Source organism: Asterias amurensis, chromosome 5 (genome assembly GCF_032118995.1).
Source record: "Asterias amurensis chromosome 5, ASM3211899v1".
NCBI lineage: Eukaryota > Metazoa > Echinodermata > Asteroidea > Forcipulatida > Asteriidae > Asterias > Asterias amurensis.
In genome coordinates, this window is record NC_092652.1 from 10,734,945 (window position 1) to 10,754,955 (window position 20,011).

At 36.9% G+C, this 20,011-nt stretch overlaps 2 protein-coding genes across 13 annotated transcripts in view; both read left to right on the top strand.

The window, feature by feature from the left end:
- Positions 1-641: 641 nt before the first annotated feature.
- Positions 642-9,959, top strand: LOC139937627 (myosin-2 essential light chain-like). Its single transcript, XM_071932869.1, has 6 exons — positions 642-713; positions 824-848; positions 3,649-3,789; positions 5,151-5,315; positions 5,706-5,783; positions 7,575-9,959. The coding sequence occupies exons 1-6, from the start codon at positions 711-713 to the stop codon at positions 7,601-7,603; spliced, it is 441 nt and encodes a 146-aa protein (XP_071788970.1). The 5' UTR covers positions 642-710; the 3' UTR covers positions 7,604-9,959.
- Positions 9,960-11,131: 1,172 nt separating this feature from the next.
- The window catches only part of LOC139936990 (uncharacterized), a 42,646-nt gene continuing 33,766 nt past the window's right edge, over positions 11,132-20,011 (top strand). For 9 of the 12 annotated variants that reach the window (XR_011786043.1, XM_071931893.1, XM_071931896.1 and 6 more), the window contains exons 1-2: positions 12,945-13,016; positions 15,957-16,229. Coding sequence is in view for 11 of the 12 variants with exons in the window: in XM_071931893.1 (XP_071787994.1) it covers positions 16,025-16,229 (205 nt within the window). In the remaining variant the exon portion in view is untranslated. Of the gene's footprint in view, positions 11,245-12,944; positions 13,017-13,280; positions 13,364-15,039; positions 15,138-15,956; positions 16,230-20,011 lie in introns of those variants that run through there. The other 3 variants (XM_071931894.1, XM_071931895.1, XM_071931902.1) reach the window with 3 other exon arrangements.

Genomic DNA, 20,011 nt, shown 5'->3' on the forward strand with positions numbered 1-20,011 from the left:
GCTGGAAGCTTGGGCGGGGGGGGGGGGCAATCAATAATATAATTTCTAGTGTGCCAAAATTAGCAAGAGATTACAATTTAAGTGTTGGTGTATTTAATGTGGACATGTGTGAACAGATGTACAACAACAATTTAACCTCTTTAAAAGACACTTCATGTCATTGTTAGTGATTATTTTTGCGTACTTTTTTTGGTTTGTTTTCAAGGCATATCCAATGCAGTGCCATATCCCTATTTGTTTTGCTTTGAGAAAAGTTATGTGAAGAGTTATCAGTTCTTGTTTTTTTAGGGGGGTGTCAATCTTATTGAGATGTGTCATTACTTCCCCATTCGTAAATCAGTTTCATAAAACGATGTGGGGGAAGATGAAACAAATAATTTTTCAACTTTCGGTCCAGTTGTGGTTGACCTTAAAAATGTCCAAACCACATAGCGGAACAGGAAGTTTAGGGCGTGGCCATGCCAATGTAGTTACTGGACGGGCCTTGTGCACTAAAGAGTGCGCACTGCATTGATAAAACAATCCCAAACACTATCGAATAATTATTCGGTTTTTAAGAATCGAATTTGTGCACTCAATATGTTACTACGCGATGCACCAATTCAGTATCGTCCAATCCAGTATCGATACTTTGATAAACTGTTTACGCAACCTACCTCGTCCAACTGAGTACGCTTTAGTTTGTTAAGTCAGCGGTCAGGATTGTCAAAATGGTGAGTTCAATGAAGTTATCCGTACATTTTCTTCTGTTTTTCGACATTTTAAATTACTTTGAAACATTTGATCCCTTAATAACAATTTGTGTTCTCTTTTTGACTTACAGTCTCTCTCAGAAGATCAAAAGAACGGTAAGTTAAAACCATTTTATAAAACGATCTTCCGGTGAAGATCGGACGATTTGGTTGTTGAAGGTTCTGAACATGCCGAATAAAGTTTGCCATGTCCTGCGAGTTTCCGTTTGTGTCACAATCAAACATAATTCAAGAATGAATATTGACGAGTGTCATTAAATAATGTTAGAATTGCTTGAGTGAGGATACAGGACAACAGCAACTTAGCTGACGTTAGTTGTGACAAGAACATGACAAGGAAAACAAACCATTTTGCAATCGTGAGGAAACATTTGTTTTTTTAGTTTATTTTAATATTGGATAACTTTCCGTATGGCACCACCGCTTTTTTACAAATTTTTACAAAAAGGGATATCTCATTGAGGCAAATTAGATACTTTATTATTTCATATCGAATGAAAAAGTGGTGGCGCCGAACGGAAACTTTTCCTTAATATTACCAACTGACCAACCCAAACACTTTTAGATTTACCATGGAGCTACACGTACCTCCATTGTTTTTTACCCTTGCTCTAAGTACTAGGGTCCTACTACTTGCCGTCAACTCGCCGTCAACTCACTTGCGTCGTCAACTCGCAGTCAACTCCTCCAATATACATTTAAAATCCACAAAAGAAGCATAGAACTGTAAAGTATCAGCTCAAAAAAGAGAATTCGCGTAAGTTTTAGGTCATATTTCTAAATAAAAATTGAGTTTTTTTCTCGTGAAAAAATTATCTCGAAGCAGCAAAACTGTCGGCCGCCATCTTGCTTTTTCACACTGATTAGTCTTGGCCCATAATGGCAATGATTGGTACTTTTTTTTTTTAAACACAGAGTCGTTTTTGTGAATGAATTTTTACCGAAAACCACAAGAAATATGTATCGTAGCGTCATACGTTATCGACCCTCATATGTTTTCGGTCCCCAACTTTGATTCCCGTTTACCGCGAAATTGTGCAAGCTGCACCGGTGACAGAAGCTATGCAGTTTACTCACGGACTGTATTTTGATCAGGCTTAATCATGCTGAGAATAAAGTCAACATGCCAACATTCAAATGAGTCAAAGAAACATCATCCAACCTCGAAAGTTCAAAACAAAATTACTCTCTGCTAGATTGAGTTTCATTCTGCTTTAGTCACTACATGGATCACGTGAGGTGGTTACTATTTGGGATTCTATGGTGTGCAAATGTGGGGAAAATATTAAAATATTTTAAGTGAAAATGACAACAATTTTTTAAATTTATTTACTGCATAACTGTTATAAATTCCGATAAGCATAATAAATATTAAGTCTACATTAAAGAGAAAATATCATAGATTGATTTCTTATCTCCTGAAACCAAACATTACTGGTCTGAAATGGGGGAAAACGGATTGTTATGAAGTGTGAGTGCATCAAGGGGGGGGGGGGTTTACTTTCATGCCTTATGATATCTCTGGATTCTAATATAGTAGCCGTAATGCCTTAGGACAAAAATGTAATTAAATTTGTTATGTACTAATTGAACAATATTTTTGATTTATTTTGCACGCCATACTAGCTTCTGAATATTCAAAAAAATACCAACCAATGAAAGGTGTGAAAACATATGACGTTGCTCCAATGTCGTGCATGCATAAGCACTGTTAATGGCGGACTGTCTCTCGCAACGTAAAACCAAAACATTAAAAATTTCAACACACCATGAAGTGAAAGTGTTATTGTTAAAAAATTGGATAGATGATTTGAAAAAATAAAATTTAGTTTTTGATTGTGAACAATTTTCCTGTTATCCTACTGAAAACACATGACACCAGGATAGTTTAGCCCAGACTTAACACTTCCGTGCCCCTTTTATAGATTTTTCATGTAAATTTAATGAGTTGACGGCACGAAAATGAGTTGACGGCGAGTTGACGGCAAGTCAGCGAGTTGACAGCAAGTAGTAGGACGGTTGCTCTATGGTAGTTTTACACTATAGTGAATCACCAAACTTGACCATGATTCCATGAAGCATGCATTCATAAATGACATGAAAAATTATTTTTATTATGAGTAAACTTGTAAATTGTATACATATTGAATGTGTCCATTGGTACAGAATTGAATTTGGGGCCGGGGGAATTGGAAAAATTTATGTATCCTGCCACTACTCCTCTAGTGTAGTAGAACTATTTCGGTTTCGTCCGCTTTCGTTACGGGAGGAGATAGCGGACGAAACCAAAATAGTTTTAGGAGTATCCTGCCACCACTTTTATAAAATAGAGTCACTGTGTTTAGAAAATCAGATGTTTAGTAGTTGCGATAACGTAACCTTTCTCCCGAAGGCGGGAAGGGTTACGTTATCGCAACTAGATTGTTCAGAGAAGAGCGAAAATTTTGCCCTTTACTGGAATTTCAGTGGTAGATAACACGTCTGTCCGTAGTCTAGTGCAGCCTTCATGATTGAAGAAAGTCACACTGCCAGACACACCGGGGCAAACCCCCTTCACTTTGCGATAAGAAGTGTGTACTGCTGGGATCTTTTACGTGCGTTGATAGTTTTTATAACAACACACAGGACCAAGTACCAACAGCTGACGTCCCATCTGAAGGACAACGCGCTGGTTACAGGCGTCAATTACTTTAAGTAAGGACACAAGTGTCACGACCGGGACTCGAACCTGCTGATCAGATACAGCAGAGCTTGAGTTGAATGCTCTTAACTGCTCGTCCACGACACCCTCAAAATTCTTTGAGGATCCTTAAAGAAATCTTTCGGTGTTTCATTGAGAAGGTTAACATAGAAAATGTTTCCGGTTTTCATATTGTCACTTGTCCTTTGCATACAGAGTACAAGGATACCTTCTCCCTTTTCGATAAGAAAGGGGATGGTAAGATTGAGACATCTCAGCTCGGAGCGGTCATAAGAGCTCTTGGACAAAACCCTACCCAAGCAGACATCAAGAGATTTGCCCAAGGATTTAGTAAAGGTAAGATAACTCTTGCAACATTGTTAAGGCCGGTGTATAGTCGGTCGCGCGATGGTCGCGCCCCGCGCGATGGTCGCGCGACGGAAATCTAGCGCGCAATCCTAAGACTGAGGCCTAAAAACCGTGTCTTTTTATGATCGCGCATCTAGATTTCCGACGCCCAACCATCGCGCGACCGACTATAACTCGGCCTGTACAGGATTATTCTTGGTGTACGCTAACACAATGAACCTTTCAAGTGAATGAACGCTGTTAAATTGTCCCACACAGAACATGGTTAGCGGATCGAACAGCAACTGTACACACACACAAACATTACAAATGTGTGTTCAATGCCTGCTTTTGTTTTGCATATTGGACCTAAAATGCCTGCAGCTTTTTATTTAAAAAAAACTCTTTGAAATTCTGTAAAACAAATTTGTCTTTAAAAAGTCTTTCTCACTAACCAAATGTTTCTTGTTGATTTGTGTTGCCATGGTACATCACAAAGTCTTTATTGACTAAAGTCAGTAGTATTTCTTCAGTGATAATGCCCTCTTAATAATGTTAACATACTTTAAAGACAGTGGACAATTGTCATAGACCAGTCTTCTCACTTGGTGTATCTCAACATACATGTATGCATGAAATAATAAACCTGTGAAAATTTGAACTCAATTGGTCTGTGAAGTTGCGTGAGAATAATGAAAGAAAAAACACCCTTTTCGCACAAGTTGTTTGCTTTCAGATGCCTTGAATTCGAGACCTCAGCTGAGGTCTCGAATTCAATTCAGTTATTACTTCTTTCTCAAAAACTACGTTACTTCAGAGGAAGCCGTTGCTCACAATGTTGTATACTATCAACAGCTCTCCATGGCTCGTTACCAAGTCAGTTTTTAAGCGTACACTTATTTTGAGTAATAACCAATAGTGTCCAGTGCCTTTAAGGTCTTACATGTATGATTAATGACACTTTTTGTGGACATAAAATATATCGTACATGTACGATAATAGCGCTTTTGGAATACATACATGTACAAACACTATAAAGACAACCCCAAATTCAAAAACACATTTCAAATGCACATTTATTTCCATACTTTAATGAGAAATATAAACAATTACATGTGTTACGGAGTAAAGCAAAATATCATAAGTAACAGTAAACATAAATGTAATAAATAGAGTATGAAGCAGAAGCTTGTAAAAACCGGCCAGATAGACAGAAAAAAAAAAAAAAAAACAGACTGACATGCAGACAAAATGACAGCCGAACATACAACATGACACAACAAGTTCAAAATATTAGCGACAAGATGGCAGAACAAATATTATAAAATAAATAACAAGCATTGATGAGGAAAATCAATACTCTTTTGCAGATCACCGCATCAACTTTGAGGAGTTTCTGCCAATCCTTGCCTCTACCCAGAAGATTAAAGAACAGGGTGGTGTGGATGACTACATTGAGGGTCTCAGAGTATTTGATAAAGATGGTAATGGTACCATCAGTGCTGCTGAGCTTCGCCATGTCCTGACAAGTCTAGGTACGTGTCTTTGTTATAGGGAACCTAGTCAGACAAGTATTGATATACTATCTATAGTGAGATATCATCATCTTCCTGTGCAGAAACCTCCTCTGGAGTGTACTTGCACATTGGTTGAGGTGCAAACTAGCAGGTGCAGACAATAAACTCAAGGCATAAAAGGCATTTGTAAAGTTGTGTTAATATTTGATCCAACAAAGTATAAAGTAAACTAGTCTAATTTTCCATTTGTTTGTTTCTTTGTTTCTTTGTTTCTTTTCTTGTTGTGGTTTTTGTTTGCTTGTTGGGGTGTTTGTTTGTTTGTTGCTTGGGGGGGGGGGGGGGGTTGAAAAACATTGGCTTTGAATTTTATACAAAACTTTGTTTTCTCTTTAATCAATGTTTTTACAGGAGAGAAGATGTCAGATGAAGAGGTTACTAATCTCTTACTAGGAATGGAAGACCTACAAGGACAAGTCAACTATGAGGGTAAGTTTCCTGAGAAAAACATTCTCATTAAAGGCAGTGGACACTATTGGTAATTACTCAAAATAATTATTAGCATAAAACCTTACTTGGTAACGAGTAATAGGGAGAGGTTGATGGTATAAAACATAGTGAGAAACGACTCTCTCTGCAGTGCCATAGTTTTCGAGAAAGAAGTAATTTTCCACGAATTTGGTTTCGAGACCTCAAGTTTAGAACTTGAGGTCTCGAAATCAACTATCTAAACGCACACAACTTCGTGTGACAAGGGTATTTTTTCTTTCATTATTATCTCGCAAGTTCGATGACCGATTGAGCTCAAATTTTCACAGGTTTGTTATTTTATGCATATGTTAGATACACCAACTGTGAAGACTAGTCTTTGACAATTACCAATAGTGTCCACTGTCTTTAAAAAGTATTGCTCAATCTTGTTTGTCAGTCTTTGCATGTTAGCTTTTGAACAAAATGGTTACTTTTTTATGTCAAGGATGGAGTCTGTTGCTGTACTGGATTGAACATGGTTCTTTTGTCTTTTGGTTTTCTTGCACAAGCTTTAAAAGCAGTGGAAACTATTGGCAATTACTCAAAATAATTGTTAGCATAAAAGCTTACTTGGTAAGGAGTATGGGGAGATCAAGGTTGATAGTATAAAATATTGTGAGAAACAACTCCCTCTGAAGTAACGTAGTTTTTAAGAAAGAGGTAATTTTCCACGAATTTGATTTTGAGACCTCAGAATTTGATTTTGAGGTCTGGAAATCAAGCATCTGAAAGCACACAACTTGGTGTGACAAGGGTGTTTTTTCCCCATTACTATCTCGCAACTTCGACAACCAATTGAGCTCAAATTTTTACAGGGTTGTTGTTTTATGTATATGTTGAGATACACCTAGTGAGAAGTGTCCAATGTCTTTAACCTTAATTTTTCTAAGGGGTCTTGTCAAAAAATAATCCAGAACAGCAAAAGTTGGATAACAAATCTCCAATGTCAAATTTTTGCTGGATTCCAGTCAGGATTTCAGGACTATATTTCTTTGGGAGACATGGTTTTACACGCTGGAAGGCAAACAGTTCTCTGTTATACTAAACAATATGCCCAATGCCAATGTATCCCACTGAGTGCTCTGTAGTTTGACCCCAGGCACTATGAACTTCTCCCTTGGTTTCTATGACTTCCAATTTCAAACAAGGTGAATGTACGGCAGGTAAAGAACCTTGTCTTGGCCAGTACTTATCCGCTGGTTGCCTTGGACTCATTTTGAGTCCCTAAGGTCCCTAAGTTAAAGACATAGGTCAACCCTGTAATTGCATAGTTTTCTTGTGCGGTATTTTATCCAAGGGTTTTGCAGCATTAAAGGCAGTGGACACTATTGGTAATTACTCAAAATAATTGCTAGCATAAAAACTTACTTGGTAACAAGCAATGGAGAGCTGTTGAATTTGATTTTGAGATCTCAGATTTATATTTTGAGGTCTTGAAATCAAGCATCTGAACGCACACAACTCCGCGTGACAAGGGTGTTTTTTCTTTTGTTATTATCTCGCAACTTCGATGACCTATTGAGTTCAAATTTTCACAGGTTTGTTATTTTATGCATATGTTGAGATACACCAACAACACCAACATAAGTGAGTAGACTGGTCTTTGACAATTACCAATAGTGTCCAGTGTCTTTAACAGTGCATTTTGATGTTGCCTAACTCATACTGCCATCGTGTTTGACATTCTTTCCAATCATACTTATGCCAAGATGGTATTGTCATTTATTTTCTAATTGTTTTCACTCACAGAATTTGTGAAGATGGTTCTGGCAAACTAGACACAGCCATTGTCTCTCCTAGACAAGTAAAGTGACTCAAAATCCTTCTCAAACCATCCAAGTAGCAGATCTTCCAGAAGACCACCAAAGTTGTCGCCAAACACCAAAGTCTTAGAAATGTTCATCATGTCTTTGGAGTATCCCAACCAGACATACATCCTCTATGGCATGAACTGAAACATAACTTGTAGCAAGCTTGTTCAACGTCTAGCAGTAATTATAGTACTGTGGCATGCTCTGTTAAAAACAAAACTTTCACCACCGCTATGAAATATTATCTTTCTAGATGTACAAATTCTGTACTTCACAGGAACTTTTTCTATCTTTTGTTAGAGCTCAGTTGAAAAATAAATATGCCCTTTTAAAATGTAAATTTGAATCCAATCTGTTAGTGGCTTGTGAAATTTTAAGCAACATCCAAAAAAACTAAATTTCTGAATTGATCCAAACTGAAAAATATCTTTCATAAAGCAGCTAACCACACATACTAAGCTCAGAAAAATCTGTTTACTGGAAATGAGGTACTAATCAAATTACAATGTGTTTCATGTTGTTTGATGACTGGTTCTCCTTTTAATTTGGTTAAGCCTTAGTTTCTGATTAGCAGCACTAAGAAGTAAGACCTTCATTGCGACATCTCATCTATGCATCTAATTGTACAGTTTTTTAGTGTTTGTGTGACGTTTAAATGTGTGTCGAAAAAGAATACTCCAAAGTAAAGATCTGGTTCTCAACATCGTATTTTTCATTTTCATGTTCTGGGCCCTCATCATCTTGCTGTTTATTTTCATTTTTTTGTGGCCCAATTTTAACGAGAAGTTTTGTACTCAAATTAAGTCTCGGTTAGTGTGTACTTTGCATTTTACTTAATTTAACGGCAAGGGAAAAGCATGAAAGCTTGGCAACTTTACAAAGTGTGCTGTCTAACTGGTGCTGTTAGATAAGTGAACAGGATCATATTGTCAATGCCTTGTTATATGCTTCTGTTTTTCCAATTTTGTTTGTTGTTTTTCTTTTTTGAGTTCTTTTCTGACAGCTCTGCAACCATCATGTAGTTAACATAAATCAAACAAACCAAACTATTACACAAAATATTCATATAGGGGCCTAAAAGAGGAAGCTTGACAATATAATTATTGAATAATGCAGTACATCGTTTTATAATCCGCCCTCATTACCATACTTTTTTTATTTTAATAATTTTCTTTCAATTGTGACTAACAATTAAACAATGTGCTGTTTTTTCATTATTTTAATTGATTAATTCAAATAATACGCATAGATTTAATAATAAATTCTGTATAATATAATAATTCTGCATACATTGCCATGGTATAAGTAGGAACGCGTAGTTATATTTTTATGGGTAGTTCGTTTAAATGTTCTAAAACTTTGATGAATTTTGCTCACAAGAACTGCCTTGACGAGACTGCAGGGCCTTTTTTGGTTTCTTCTTCAGCGATCTTTCCTTTATGAGAAAATTTGGAATACTATAACTGGGAAAATTATAACAAGTTCAGCATTAGCATTAATGAGTTTTTTACTATTTATTTTAGTTGTAACAAAAAGTAACGTTCTTTCACAAAAAGTAATTCTTTGGGTATTTAATGAGATACCTTGTTTCCAAGGGCAGCGGTCTGTATTGTCCCCCCCCCCCCCCTTCACATACAACATGCAGAGACAAAACATAAAACATGCAATCTGGGAGTGAGTGTAAAGGCAGTGGACACTATTGGTAATTACTCAAAATAGTTATTAGCATAAAACCTTACTTGGTGAGGGAATTATGGGGAGAGGTTGATAGTAATACACATTTTGAGAAACGGTCCCCTCTAAAGTAACATAGTTTTTGAAAAAAAAAGTAATTTTCCATGAATATGATTTTGAGACCTCATGGGGTCTCGAAATCAAGCACCTGAAAGCACACAACTTCGTGTGACAAGGGTGTTTTTTCTTTCATTGTTATCTCGCAACTTCGACGACCACTTGAGCTCAAATTTTCACAGGTTGGTTATTTTATGCATATTTAATTTTGAGATACATCAAGTGAGAAGACTGATCTTTGACAATAGCCAATAGTGTCCAGAGTCTTTAAGCATCACCAGTCGGAACGTACTGGCACATTGTTATTTGAAGGTCCCATTTTATGTTTCCATGGATACTAAAAGGTTTACATGATTACATAATGGAACTAAAATAATCAAATTTCTGCATGATAATGCTGTAGGTGAGGACATCAACTAGTTTTGTTGTGGGTATATCTTTGAATATTTTAAACATTCCTACGATCATTTAAATTGTATCTTTTTGTGATAGAATAAATCATCAGTCTTGTAGAAAATTGTAAACAATTGTATCTGATGTTTGTCCTTGCTTGGTCATTTCACATAAGGTATGACCATGGATATTGGTTCGTGCAAAAGAATAAATCCATTCCAATCATTAATTTGTCAATTGGATACACAAACCATTGTCAACACAACGGTCACGTTCTTGAAAGAAACAAATACAGAGGAACAATTGAATTCGTCTTGAAGCAGGTTCTTGTAAGCTCTTGCAAAACATTGAATGTTGGTCATTCATTGATGTTGGTTGACAAGTTACTCGCACAATGAAAGTGCAATTGAGATAGGGACAACAGTTTGACACAGTTGTTTTTCTTGAAGAACGGTTGTGTGTCACTATCAAAAGACAACAATAGTTTCCAAAATCATGCACCTTCGGTACTGGTCATCAGAACAATAATTGTCAAAGTATCCCCGTCGGAGTCCTGACAATAAGTTGATATTAAAATTTTAAAAAACGTTATGTACGGGCCTGCCGTGTTGGAGTTCTATATTATCAAATTCGGTTAGGAATAAGACAATTTTCATCCGTATTTTTAGAAAGTACACAACAGTGATGTTTTTTTTTTCTGGAACTTATCTTCGATTTTATTGAAAATGGGTTAACTGTGTAACATTTGCAATAATCAGCGGGGGACATCAAGCGTAATGTACACATTATATACAGCTGAAGAGAAAAAAAACATTGAACGGCAGACTTGTACACCAGCCAGCGTTTTCTATGTGGAGCGGCGGGGGACGTAAGGCAATTGGGTTATTTAGGTGTTCGGGCAACACAGCCCGAACAACTCATTGTTATTCAATTAAATTTCGGTCATATCGGGGGAAACTAAGCCGTAAAAATTTGGATGGGAGGGTGGGTGAAGGAAGTCCCCACCCTTACGCTGCCCCTGGTAATACGGTGTGCGGCGTTTTGAAAAAGTTCATTGCACCTGAGGTTCGGACGCCAGCAAGCTCCAGACTTGCTGTATGCACATAACAAGTGACCGGTATAACTGATTTTTAAAAAGACATAATGGATCGATAAGTCGCTTCAGCGTAGCGTCACAACGATGCACGGTGGCACAAAGGGCCCCTATTGTCATTTTAAGCTAAGCTGACATTTCAGTGTAAACGGGCAACGGTGAGGACAGTTAGAAAGAATGTTTAGATAGCAGGAATGTTTAATAGAGGTGTCATCGCACCGATTGTAATCTAGCCGCTATCTTTGAAAACAGTTCCTTTTGAATTCCCCTCCCCGAGTGTCAAGGTGAATTCCTGAGTCAGGCGACAACGCCGCTGGGACTGCTATTGAAGGTAAGCCCGCAGCAGGGGAGGGAAACCTATCAAAAAATGTTTTAAAGGGGGGCACTCTTTATAAATAGATCGCTTGCTTGCTTTTGCTAAGTCCGCACTACTACTAGAACTATGAGGTCACTTCGTCCTGCTATATCGTCTCCCGTAACGGGAGACGTATCGTCTCCCGTAGCGGAACGAACCTCATAGTTCTAGGGGAGGTTAAAAGTCACGGGATTGCGTGAATATTTAAAGGTGGCGGCACAACATTTCAAAGTGGTTTGTGGTATTTCAAACTCTTAAAAGCGTATAAAGGCAAAGAACTTCACATTGTCTAAGAACGAAATAAAGGAAAAGAAGAAGCCATCATTCTCATGATTTGCTTTTTATTAAATTATCAGCAGGTTTTATCATTAAACCATCAAACCATATAGAGCAAGGAACTTGCTATATTGTGCTCTATCGGATCACCTGGAGCGCTGCACAGGACTGATAGTTTTAATAACTGCGTGTGTCATTTACCTGTCAGAATTATATCAATAATATACAGTCATTTGACCAGTTCGGGATCATTGACCAGTTCGGGATCACTTCAACTTTGCAATAACCAAATAGTTAAATCACTTCTCATTATTACCAATTTCTGTTGATAAATGTGAAGATTAACACCCATTAAACCAACAAACCCAAAAATAAGGTGCCAAATATCATCAGCAAATAAATTATGGCTGTTTTCCTGAAGGTTGTCTGCGAAATTTATCATTTTTTTGTTTAAAAATGTTGGTTGAAAAACACTGTTAAAACTTCTTACCTGTAGAATTGGAGTGCCGGGGCAAAAAATATTTATGTAAAATGATAAGAATGTGTAAAAAGACATTCCTGTAAATACTGTGCAGTCATCTTGTTTGTTTGAGGTGACGAAGATCCCAAAATCTTGTTTGGGCGGGCAGCTTACCCTTGACCAGTTCGGGATCACTCAACATCTCATTGCGTCAAATTGTGCTGCACTAACTTACAAAGTCAGTAAGTATGGTAAAATCATACTACTGCAGTAGAAAGTTTATTTAGTTGATTTTGAGAAACATTACTTCAACAAATTCTTGTAGATTTTTTATTTTGTGAGAAAATTAAACTTGGAGGGGTCAATATTGCTTTTTAGGTTCGCTTCACTTTTTCATTTGCCTTTGCTGTTGTTTTGGGGTTTTGTGGCTGGGTTTTTGCGCTGCTATTGAGGACACTTGCATGACATTCACTAAACAAATGAAGTCCAAGTCCATGCCAACACACCTCTGAAGTTTCGTGTCCTTGAGAGACAGTTTTATGAATGGGAGTATGGGTTTGCAATAAAGGGCACTCTACTGATTCAGAATAGATTCAACTGATCCTGAACTGGTCAAACAGGTGACGATACTTTTCTCAAAGCCTCTTCAAAAGAACTAATATTTTTTCACAGTGAATACTTGGTGAGTTTTATGACATGTTTAGGTAAACTGGTAAACTTTTTTGTTTAAGATATCAAAGAGATTGCAACAAAAAACAATGTGAATTCAAAAAGTGATCCCGAACTGGTCAAACGACTGTAACATTCGTCCATACTATTCTGTATCGCTATGATATTTTTTAAATTAATGATCTTTGCGTGTAAACTCTTTCTGGAACAAAACACCCCACTTGTTTTTAAAGAGCGCCACCACTTGACAGTATGTACTCATTGTTGATGTTGATTACGTTGGTTGTCGGACGGACGGGAGTTCCTGAAAGTTTCTTTCAAAATGACAATGACAAAACTTGCTGTAAGTATTTCATATTCAAATAACCTAAACAATAACAACTCCCCTAGCAGTGGTGGTAGGGACTTTGTTATTTTACAAAGAAACACCTTCAACCACAAATGACATGTTTTGAAAAGCAATCAAACTTAAAAAGGGCCGAGAGGTGACTTGATGACTTTTAAAAGTCCACTCTTTTTACCATGACCACACCGTGACCATCCGCCTGTGAATAGAAATAGCGCGTCGATGGCACGATGGCACTGGTCAAAAAGGGGGTATAGGTGTAGTGAACAGAATGGGCAGTATTACGGCACTAGTCTGACCTGTTGGCCTCGTGGTCCCCAGGGGGATGGAGTCAAGTGGTACTGGTTGGTAAAAGATTGTGACCTTATCAACTACCCTTGGTCTGAAAATTTTTGACATGATTTTGAACGTTTGTTTGTAGGAGTGAGTGTAGTTGAGTTTGTTTTGCTTGGGTTTTCATCTCTATGATCTAGTTCTATAAATTCTAGGCTATATTATAGCCACACTGTGCATGCCGAGACAAGACATCCACTATCCAGTCCTGCTAGCTTGATTCACCTCACTCATGCCTCACTACATGTCAGTGATGTACTCTCTACAACAAGACATTGACCCAGTCTTTCTACCTCCATGGTCTGAGTCAGAACTGGGGCGCTGGGCTAGCTGCGTTCTTTTTTACTTCGGTGGCCGTCATTTTCATAGGCAAATTTATAAAAGAGGAGTACAGTGCCCTACTACTTTACTTAACTTTGGTCTGCATTTTTAATTTAAGTAAAAATGAAAATACAGGGAGGTGGAGGGTTGGTTGTACTTTAGCCCCCATCAATAATGCCAATACACTGGACTCCCTCCCCTTCTTGAGCGGAGGGAGTCCAGTGTATAGGCACTATTGAGTGGAGGGAGTCCAGTGTATTGGCACAATTGATGGGGGCTAGTTGTACTCTAGAACTTGTGGAGTAAACCATACTTGGTTAAATAGTAACAAAGTAATCTGCGACTAAAGTAAATATCATGCTACGCTAGATGTCATTAAAAAGCGACAGACCTCCATGACAGAGGACAGGTTTTGTGCTAGGCTCTGCTACTGAGGCTTTCAGCTAGCGTCCTCATCAATTACAAGTATTATTTTTTAGTATGGCATTTTATTTACCAATTGCTGACAGGTCAATTAGTGTAAACCTGGTTTTAATACTCAGGATTTTGGTTCTTGAACATACTTGAAATGAAGTCCAATAACTTGCCAATAATTAGTCTATTTTAATTTTAATTTTAAACTTGTAATTTTGCAGTATTTTGTAAACCTGTTGTTGCGCATCCAGCATGAAAAAGTACTGTAAAATCCATATTTTAGCCATTGCAATTTGAAAAGTGTGCAACTGAGTTTTGATGTATCAAAAATGTCAAGATTGGGAGTTTACAACTCTACACATTTTGTGTTCGTTTTGTTTTGTTGTTGTATATAAATGGCTTTGAAAAACTTTTGTTGTTGAAAAGTAGAGCCAGAAGGATGGAAGCTGATGAAAATAAATATTAAAATCATCATTAAATCAGTGAATTTTCTTCTAAAAAATAATTTGGAAGTCTGTCAAGAAGCAACCCACTGATTTAAAGAAATAACTTGATAAGTAAGAAATTCTTAGGTTGATAAAAATCATGATTAAACACATTCACTGTGTCATGAAAGGGTTGGGTCCCCAGTTCAATTGGCATCATAATTGAGTCTTATTAAACCAATTGCTAAACCCAAGCCAGCCACTTAAGCGATTTGTCACATCATATAACCACACTACATACAGTCTTATTGCTCTGCCAACATACTCTATAATCAAATTGCTGGAACCATCTGAGAATGGTCAGTAGGTCTACATGTATGCTAGATGGATCTTGTGCTTCCTTGCTCTATGGTTTAACGCACAACACTGTACTGGGCCACACTATGTTATGTTAATGAGATTGTAGGGATCTGGCAAGCACACAGAACACTGCGTTCAGCTGCCGTAGATCACTCACAGCAAGTGGGCTTCACTTAAGTCTCGCAGTGCGGTGCACTCTCCTGAAAAGGTGTCCTTTCTCAAGGATTAGCTTTTTTATAAACTCTGAATTGCTCTTTCATCCCGGGTAAGTCATAAAGGATAAATCATAGTTTCATCTTTGGAGTTTCAGATGTGCTTTTTTTTTGAGAGATAAGGTTTTGATGTTTTGAGAATGTTGTTTTTGTGTGTCGGTCATCTTACAGGTTGTATAGCACTACTGTCAGGTGTTCTGTGCTGAGAAAAGCACCTCAATGTGTGTACATGTTATCAAACTTATCACTATGACGCGTGACGGCACTGCCTGAATTTGTTTTGAATTCCAGTAGCATGCATTTAAAGAGGATATTCTTTAGATTTTTACAAAAGAAATGTATAACTTGATGATTATTTGGATTCTGTTTTGGACTAAGATTTTGAAATTGTTTTTATTTGACTTGCTGATTACTATTTTATAAAGTTGAATGAAGGATTTCTTATTATTTAAAATTCACATTAATAGAAATTTTTTATAAATATGAATTTTCAATAACATGTGAGTTTTTTTGTTCTTTTTTTTCAGACTTCTTTTCCTCATCCTTTTCAATTCAAATAAAAAGTTTGTGACAGAATAAAATTCTTTTTTTGTTGGGGAGGGGGAGGTTTTAAGCATACTAAATGCCAGGTGCTGATTTCGATGGTTTTTATATTTTGATGTTTTTAAAAAAGATCTTGATGGTTTTAAAGATTGAATTTAGATAAATTATTTTTCTTCTTCATTTTTTTCAGTGAAAGCATGGTGAAAACCCCCACTGGATGCATTCGTACACTCATTAGTTTGATCATTAGTTTGATAGAATTTTCATCACCTGTAGTTTGACATTCCCCTCTTTTCTTCTTTGCCCTGGTGCGTCTTTTTTATTTGTAGCTTCAACCTCCGACCCGGGATATATAGTTGTCATCGCACGTACGTAGATAGTATTCCCCCCTCACAAGATGGCTGACGCAGTGTTTTTACCGAATGATAACCATGTATCGTCCTTTGAAATGCCAACCCATGATGTGAATGGAGCTAGGAATGAACAGGAATTGATACAAAATGGGGGCATGGTTTCAAACGGACATTCATACACAGTGGATGATGTTAATCGAGTTGTGAATTCTGGTCTAAGCTTAGATAGAATGGTTATTGAATCGCAGGGTGAGTTGAGTCTTCAGACAGCCATTTTGTTTCCGTGCCTTACCAGATTGCTGTGGTGTGATGTGTTTACTAATAACAAGCCCTTTTTATTTTCTCCATCTGGCATTGCATGGTTTATTACTTTGGTTTTCTTTGGGGAAGGGATTCAACTTAGCATGAATGCACGGACAGTTTGTGAAAATAAATGTGTACCTGCCTTTGCATGTTACTTTATCACTTGCATGTAATTTGTGTTTTCTTCTAGTTTAAATAATACAGTGGCAGGTATGTTTAACGCTCTGAATATATGCATGAAAAGTGCAACTTTATACTTTCTCGAAAATTGGTTTCAAAAGTCCAATCAAGAGGTAAAACTTACCTTAGAATTAGTTATTGTAAAAAAAATTCAGGTAAAAAAAAAAAATTTTTACCCACAATATGACAATTTATCTTGGCTATTTAGAGAACAGAAGTACTTGGAGCGAAAACACAAAATCCTATTTATTCTCTTGCTTAAAAGATAATAGAGAGTCTCAGAATGTGTTGTCATCTTCAACGGCTTCTCTTCTCAGTGGGCCTAGATTCTTACTCCTTTATGACCAAAATCCTGGATCCATGCTCCACACTAAATAAAGTTGATAGGACATAAGTATATTTATTTTACCCTGACACTGATATGTACTTTACTAATCACTGTATACTCAGTACTTTTATGAGTTCTGCGGAAAAATTCACAGCAAATCACTCGGCTGAGCAGGGATTCAAACCCACAACCTTTGAATTGCTATCGAGTATTGAGCATATAGTCTTTACATCTGTTTAGGACATAACTAATTTCATAATATATTTTTCTCACATTGATAATATACGCATTTTTTACAATGATCCCCCACTTTCCAAGACAGATCTAAACCAGCATGCATACATGTAAACCAGTGCTCCTTTACACGTATACCAAGGGCGTCCACGTTGCTAAAACAAATGTCCAACCCATGATCCTAAAAATGTCTTTCAGAGTGAGCTCTTTTGAAAGAATATTTCATACTGTTAAAATATTAATAAAGTTTGATGTAAAAGAAGAAAAAAAACACAAGCAGGGCTATATGCTTCGTTTTTGAAAGGGCAAGGGCACCAAGGCATTTTCTTTTGGGTAAAGGGCACCCAATGATGAAATTGCAAATTTCTACTGTAGCATTTCAAGGGCACCAAGGCAATTACCAGGGGACACGGAGGCAATCGCCTTCGTTGCCTCCGTGAAGTATCAGGCCTGCACAAGATATATTTTTTTTACTGTTGAACTTAAGTTATTAATCTTGGCCCAGTTTCATAACTCTGCTAAACACACAAACTTGCAGTTTGAGCTATTAAATTAGAATTAAGCCCTACCAAAGAATATAATATTACACTACAAGCTACTCTCTTCCTGATGTTGGACCTACATGTAAAATTCTACACAATATTTTGGAGAGGCCTTGCCCTCTGTGGGATATTTTGAATGCTGGAATTGCTGATGCTTTTATCTTCTTTTAAAGACATAGTCAAAGACCAGTCTTCTCACTTGGTGTATCTAAACATATACATAAAATAACTAACCTGTGAAAATTTTAGCTTAATTGGTCGTCAAAGTTGCGAGATATTAATGAAATAAAATAAAAAACCCTTGTCATACAAAGTTGTGTGCCTTCAGATGCTTGATTTCGAGACCTCAAATTTTAAACTTGAGGTCTCGAAATCAAATTCGTGGAAAATTACTTCTTTCTTGAAAACTACTCCACTTCAGAGGGAGCCGTTTCTTACAATGTTTTATACTACTAACCTCTCCCCATTAATCTTTACCAAGTTAGGTTTTATGCTGGTAATTATTTTGAGTAATTACCAATAGTGTCCACTGCCTTTAATGCTCATACTATATGGAATTGTGCCCTGATTTCAAATTTGTGGATCCAATATGGTCCGGTTTCTATTTCTTAAAGATCGTTCAAAAGGACCTTTGATAAAAGCCAAAATAACTTTGAGTAAAAAACACAAATTGTTTATTATTTAATTGCTTTATAGCACATCAAATTTCTATGCTCAATTGTAAACTCAATGTGAAAAATATTTAACCACCGGCTCCTGGTATACTAGGAGCTTTAAAACAGATTTGTGAAATTGACATAAAATGAATTATGAATAGAACATGCACAATAAGCAAGCCAACAAATTGGTCGCCTGGGGAAAAGGATTAATCTCCGGGTAGATTCTGAAGTTCAGGGGCGCTATTGTTTGCTATAGTACAGTGCAAATACACATATTAATCATGAATTAACAACGGCCACCTAAAAATTGGATTACTGGATTGTGCATTTTCCTTAGAAATGTCATGACTAAGTTCGCCAAACCACCATAAAGAAATTGCTTGAAACCAATGGCATAGGTGATGGCAGTATGAAAAGCACGCCATGATTGAAAGCATAAATCAAATGATGTATTTGTCATTTCAACTGACCGAGATTCAATCAATAGTGAGCAAACATCTGAAATTAAGCAAATCTGGAGATGTGATTGCTTAGCACAATTGTACCTCACAGTGTTTGTTCAAATTAACATAGAGGTGGGGGATATTTCATTACAGGATTTGGGTACTTTTTGTAACACAAAACACAGATTTACATTAACAACACTGTTAATTGTCAAAGACCACCCTTCTCACTTGATGTTTCTCAACATATGCATAAAATAACGAAGCTGTGAAACTTTAAACTCAATTGGTCATTGAAGTTGTGAGAGAATCATTGAAGAAAAACACCCTTGTCGCACAAGTTGTGTACTTTCAGATGCCTGAATTTGAGACCTCAGCTGAGGTCTCAAATTCAATTCAAATAATTTAGTGGGAACTTACTTCTTTCTCAAACACTACGTTACCTCAGAGGGAGCCGTTTCTCTCAATGTTTTATACTATCAACAGCTCTCCATTGCTCGTCACCAAGTAATTTTGTATGCTAACAATTTTTTTGAGTAATTACCAATAGTGTCGAGTGCCCTTAACGCTGCTTCAGAACTCAGTTGAATATTTCACATAATGAAGGCAAGGCCCAACTAGAAACCAGGTGAACAAAGTCATGTTTACCACTTAACCTCTTTCCCCACTGCCCCATAAATGAAGTTTCAATGACTTCATAAACAAGGTAGCTCGAATATTCAAGATCAAAATTCTATGAGTTTTGAACCTTGAATTTTTTTTCTTTGTAGGCCTACAAAGGAGTAACCTGTTTCCTTGTAAAAAATTAAGCACTAAAATGACTGATACAATATATTTAACAACCTTCAACAAGATAACTATAGAATCTTTTTTTTTTTACCATACATAGTTTTCTGATCCGTGTCATAAATTCATCTATTCGCCGTTATAATTTTTGACAATTGTTCATGTTTTCCCCACTTGTGCAGTAATGCTACTCTCACACTAGGGCGAATATCTTGCGAATATGAATCTTTGAAAGTCGGGATGAATTTGCCCAAATGTTGCGATTTGATACTAAATATGTTCTCGGTCATCCTTAAACCTCTCCTTACCAATATCTTACGCGTAATACGCACGCTTTACCAACAGTACCAATGGCTTACCAATGGCTTACCAATGGCTTACCAAATGCTTACGCAAATCGATGGCGAATTACCGTCTTCACAACATTCGCTGAATGTACGGAAGCGCTTCATATTGCCCCTCTCACAGAGTGGCGAATGTTCTTGCGAACATGAATATTTCAATTTCGCGTTGAATTCGTCCAAAATGGCGGTTGAAAAGTGACTATTTTCATTTC

What these genes read in the sequence shown, in the direction of transcription:
- LOC139937627 (XM_071932869.1), top strand. An exon ending in CTCAGAAGATCAAAAGAACG is followed by an intron (nt 849 to 3,648) that starts GTAAGTTAAAAC and finishes CTTTGCATACAG; the next exon opens with AGTACAAGGATACCTTCTCC. An exon ending in TGCCCAAGGATTTAGTAAAG is followed by an intron (nt 3,790 to 5,150) that starts GTAAGATAACTC and finishes ACTCTTTTGCAG; the next exon opens with ATCACCGCATCAACTTTGAG.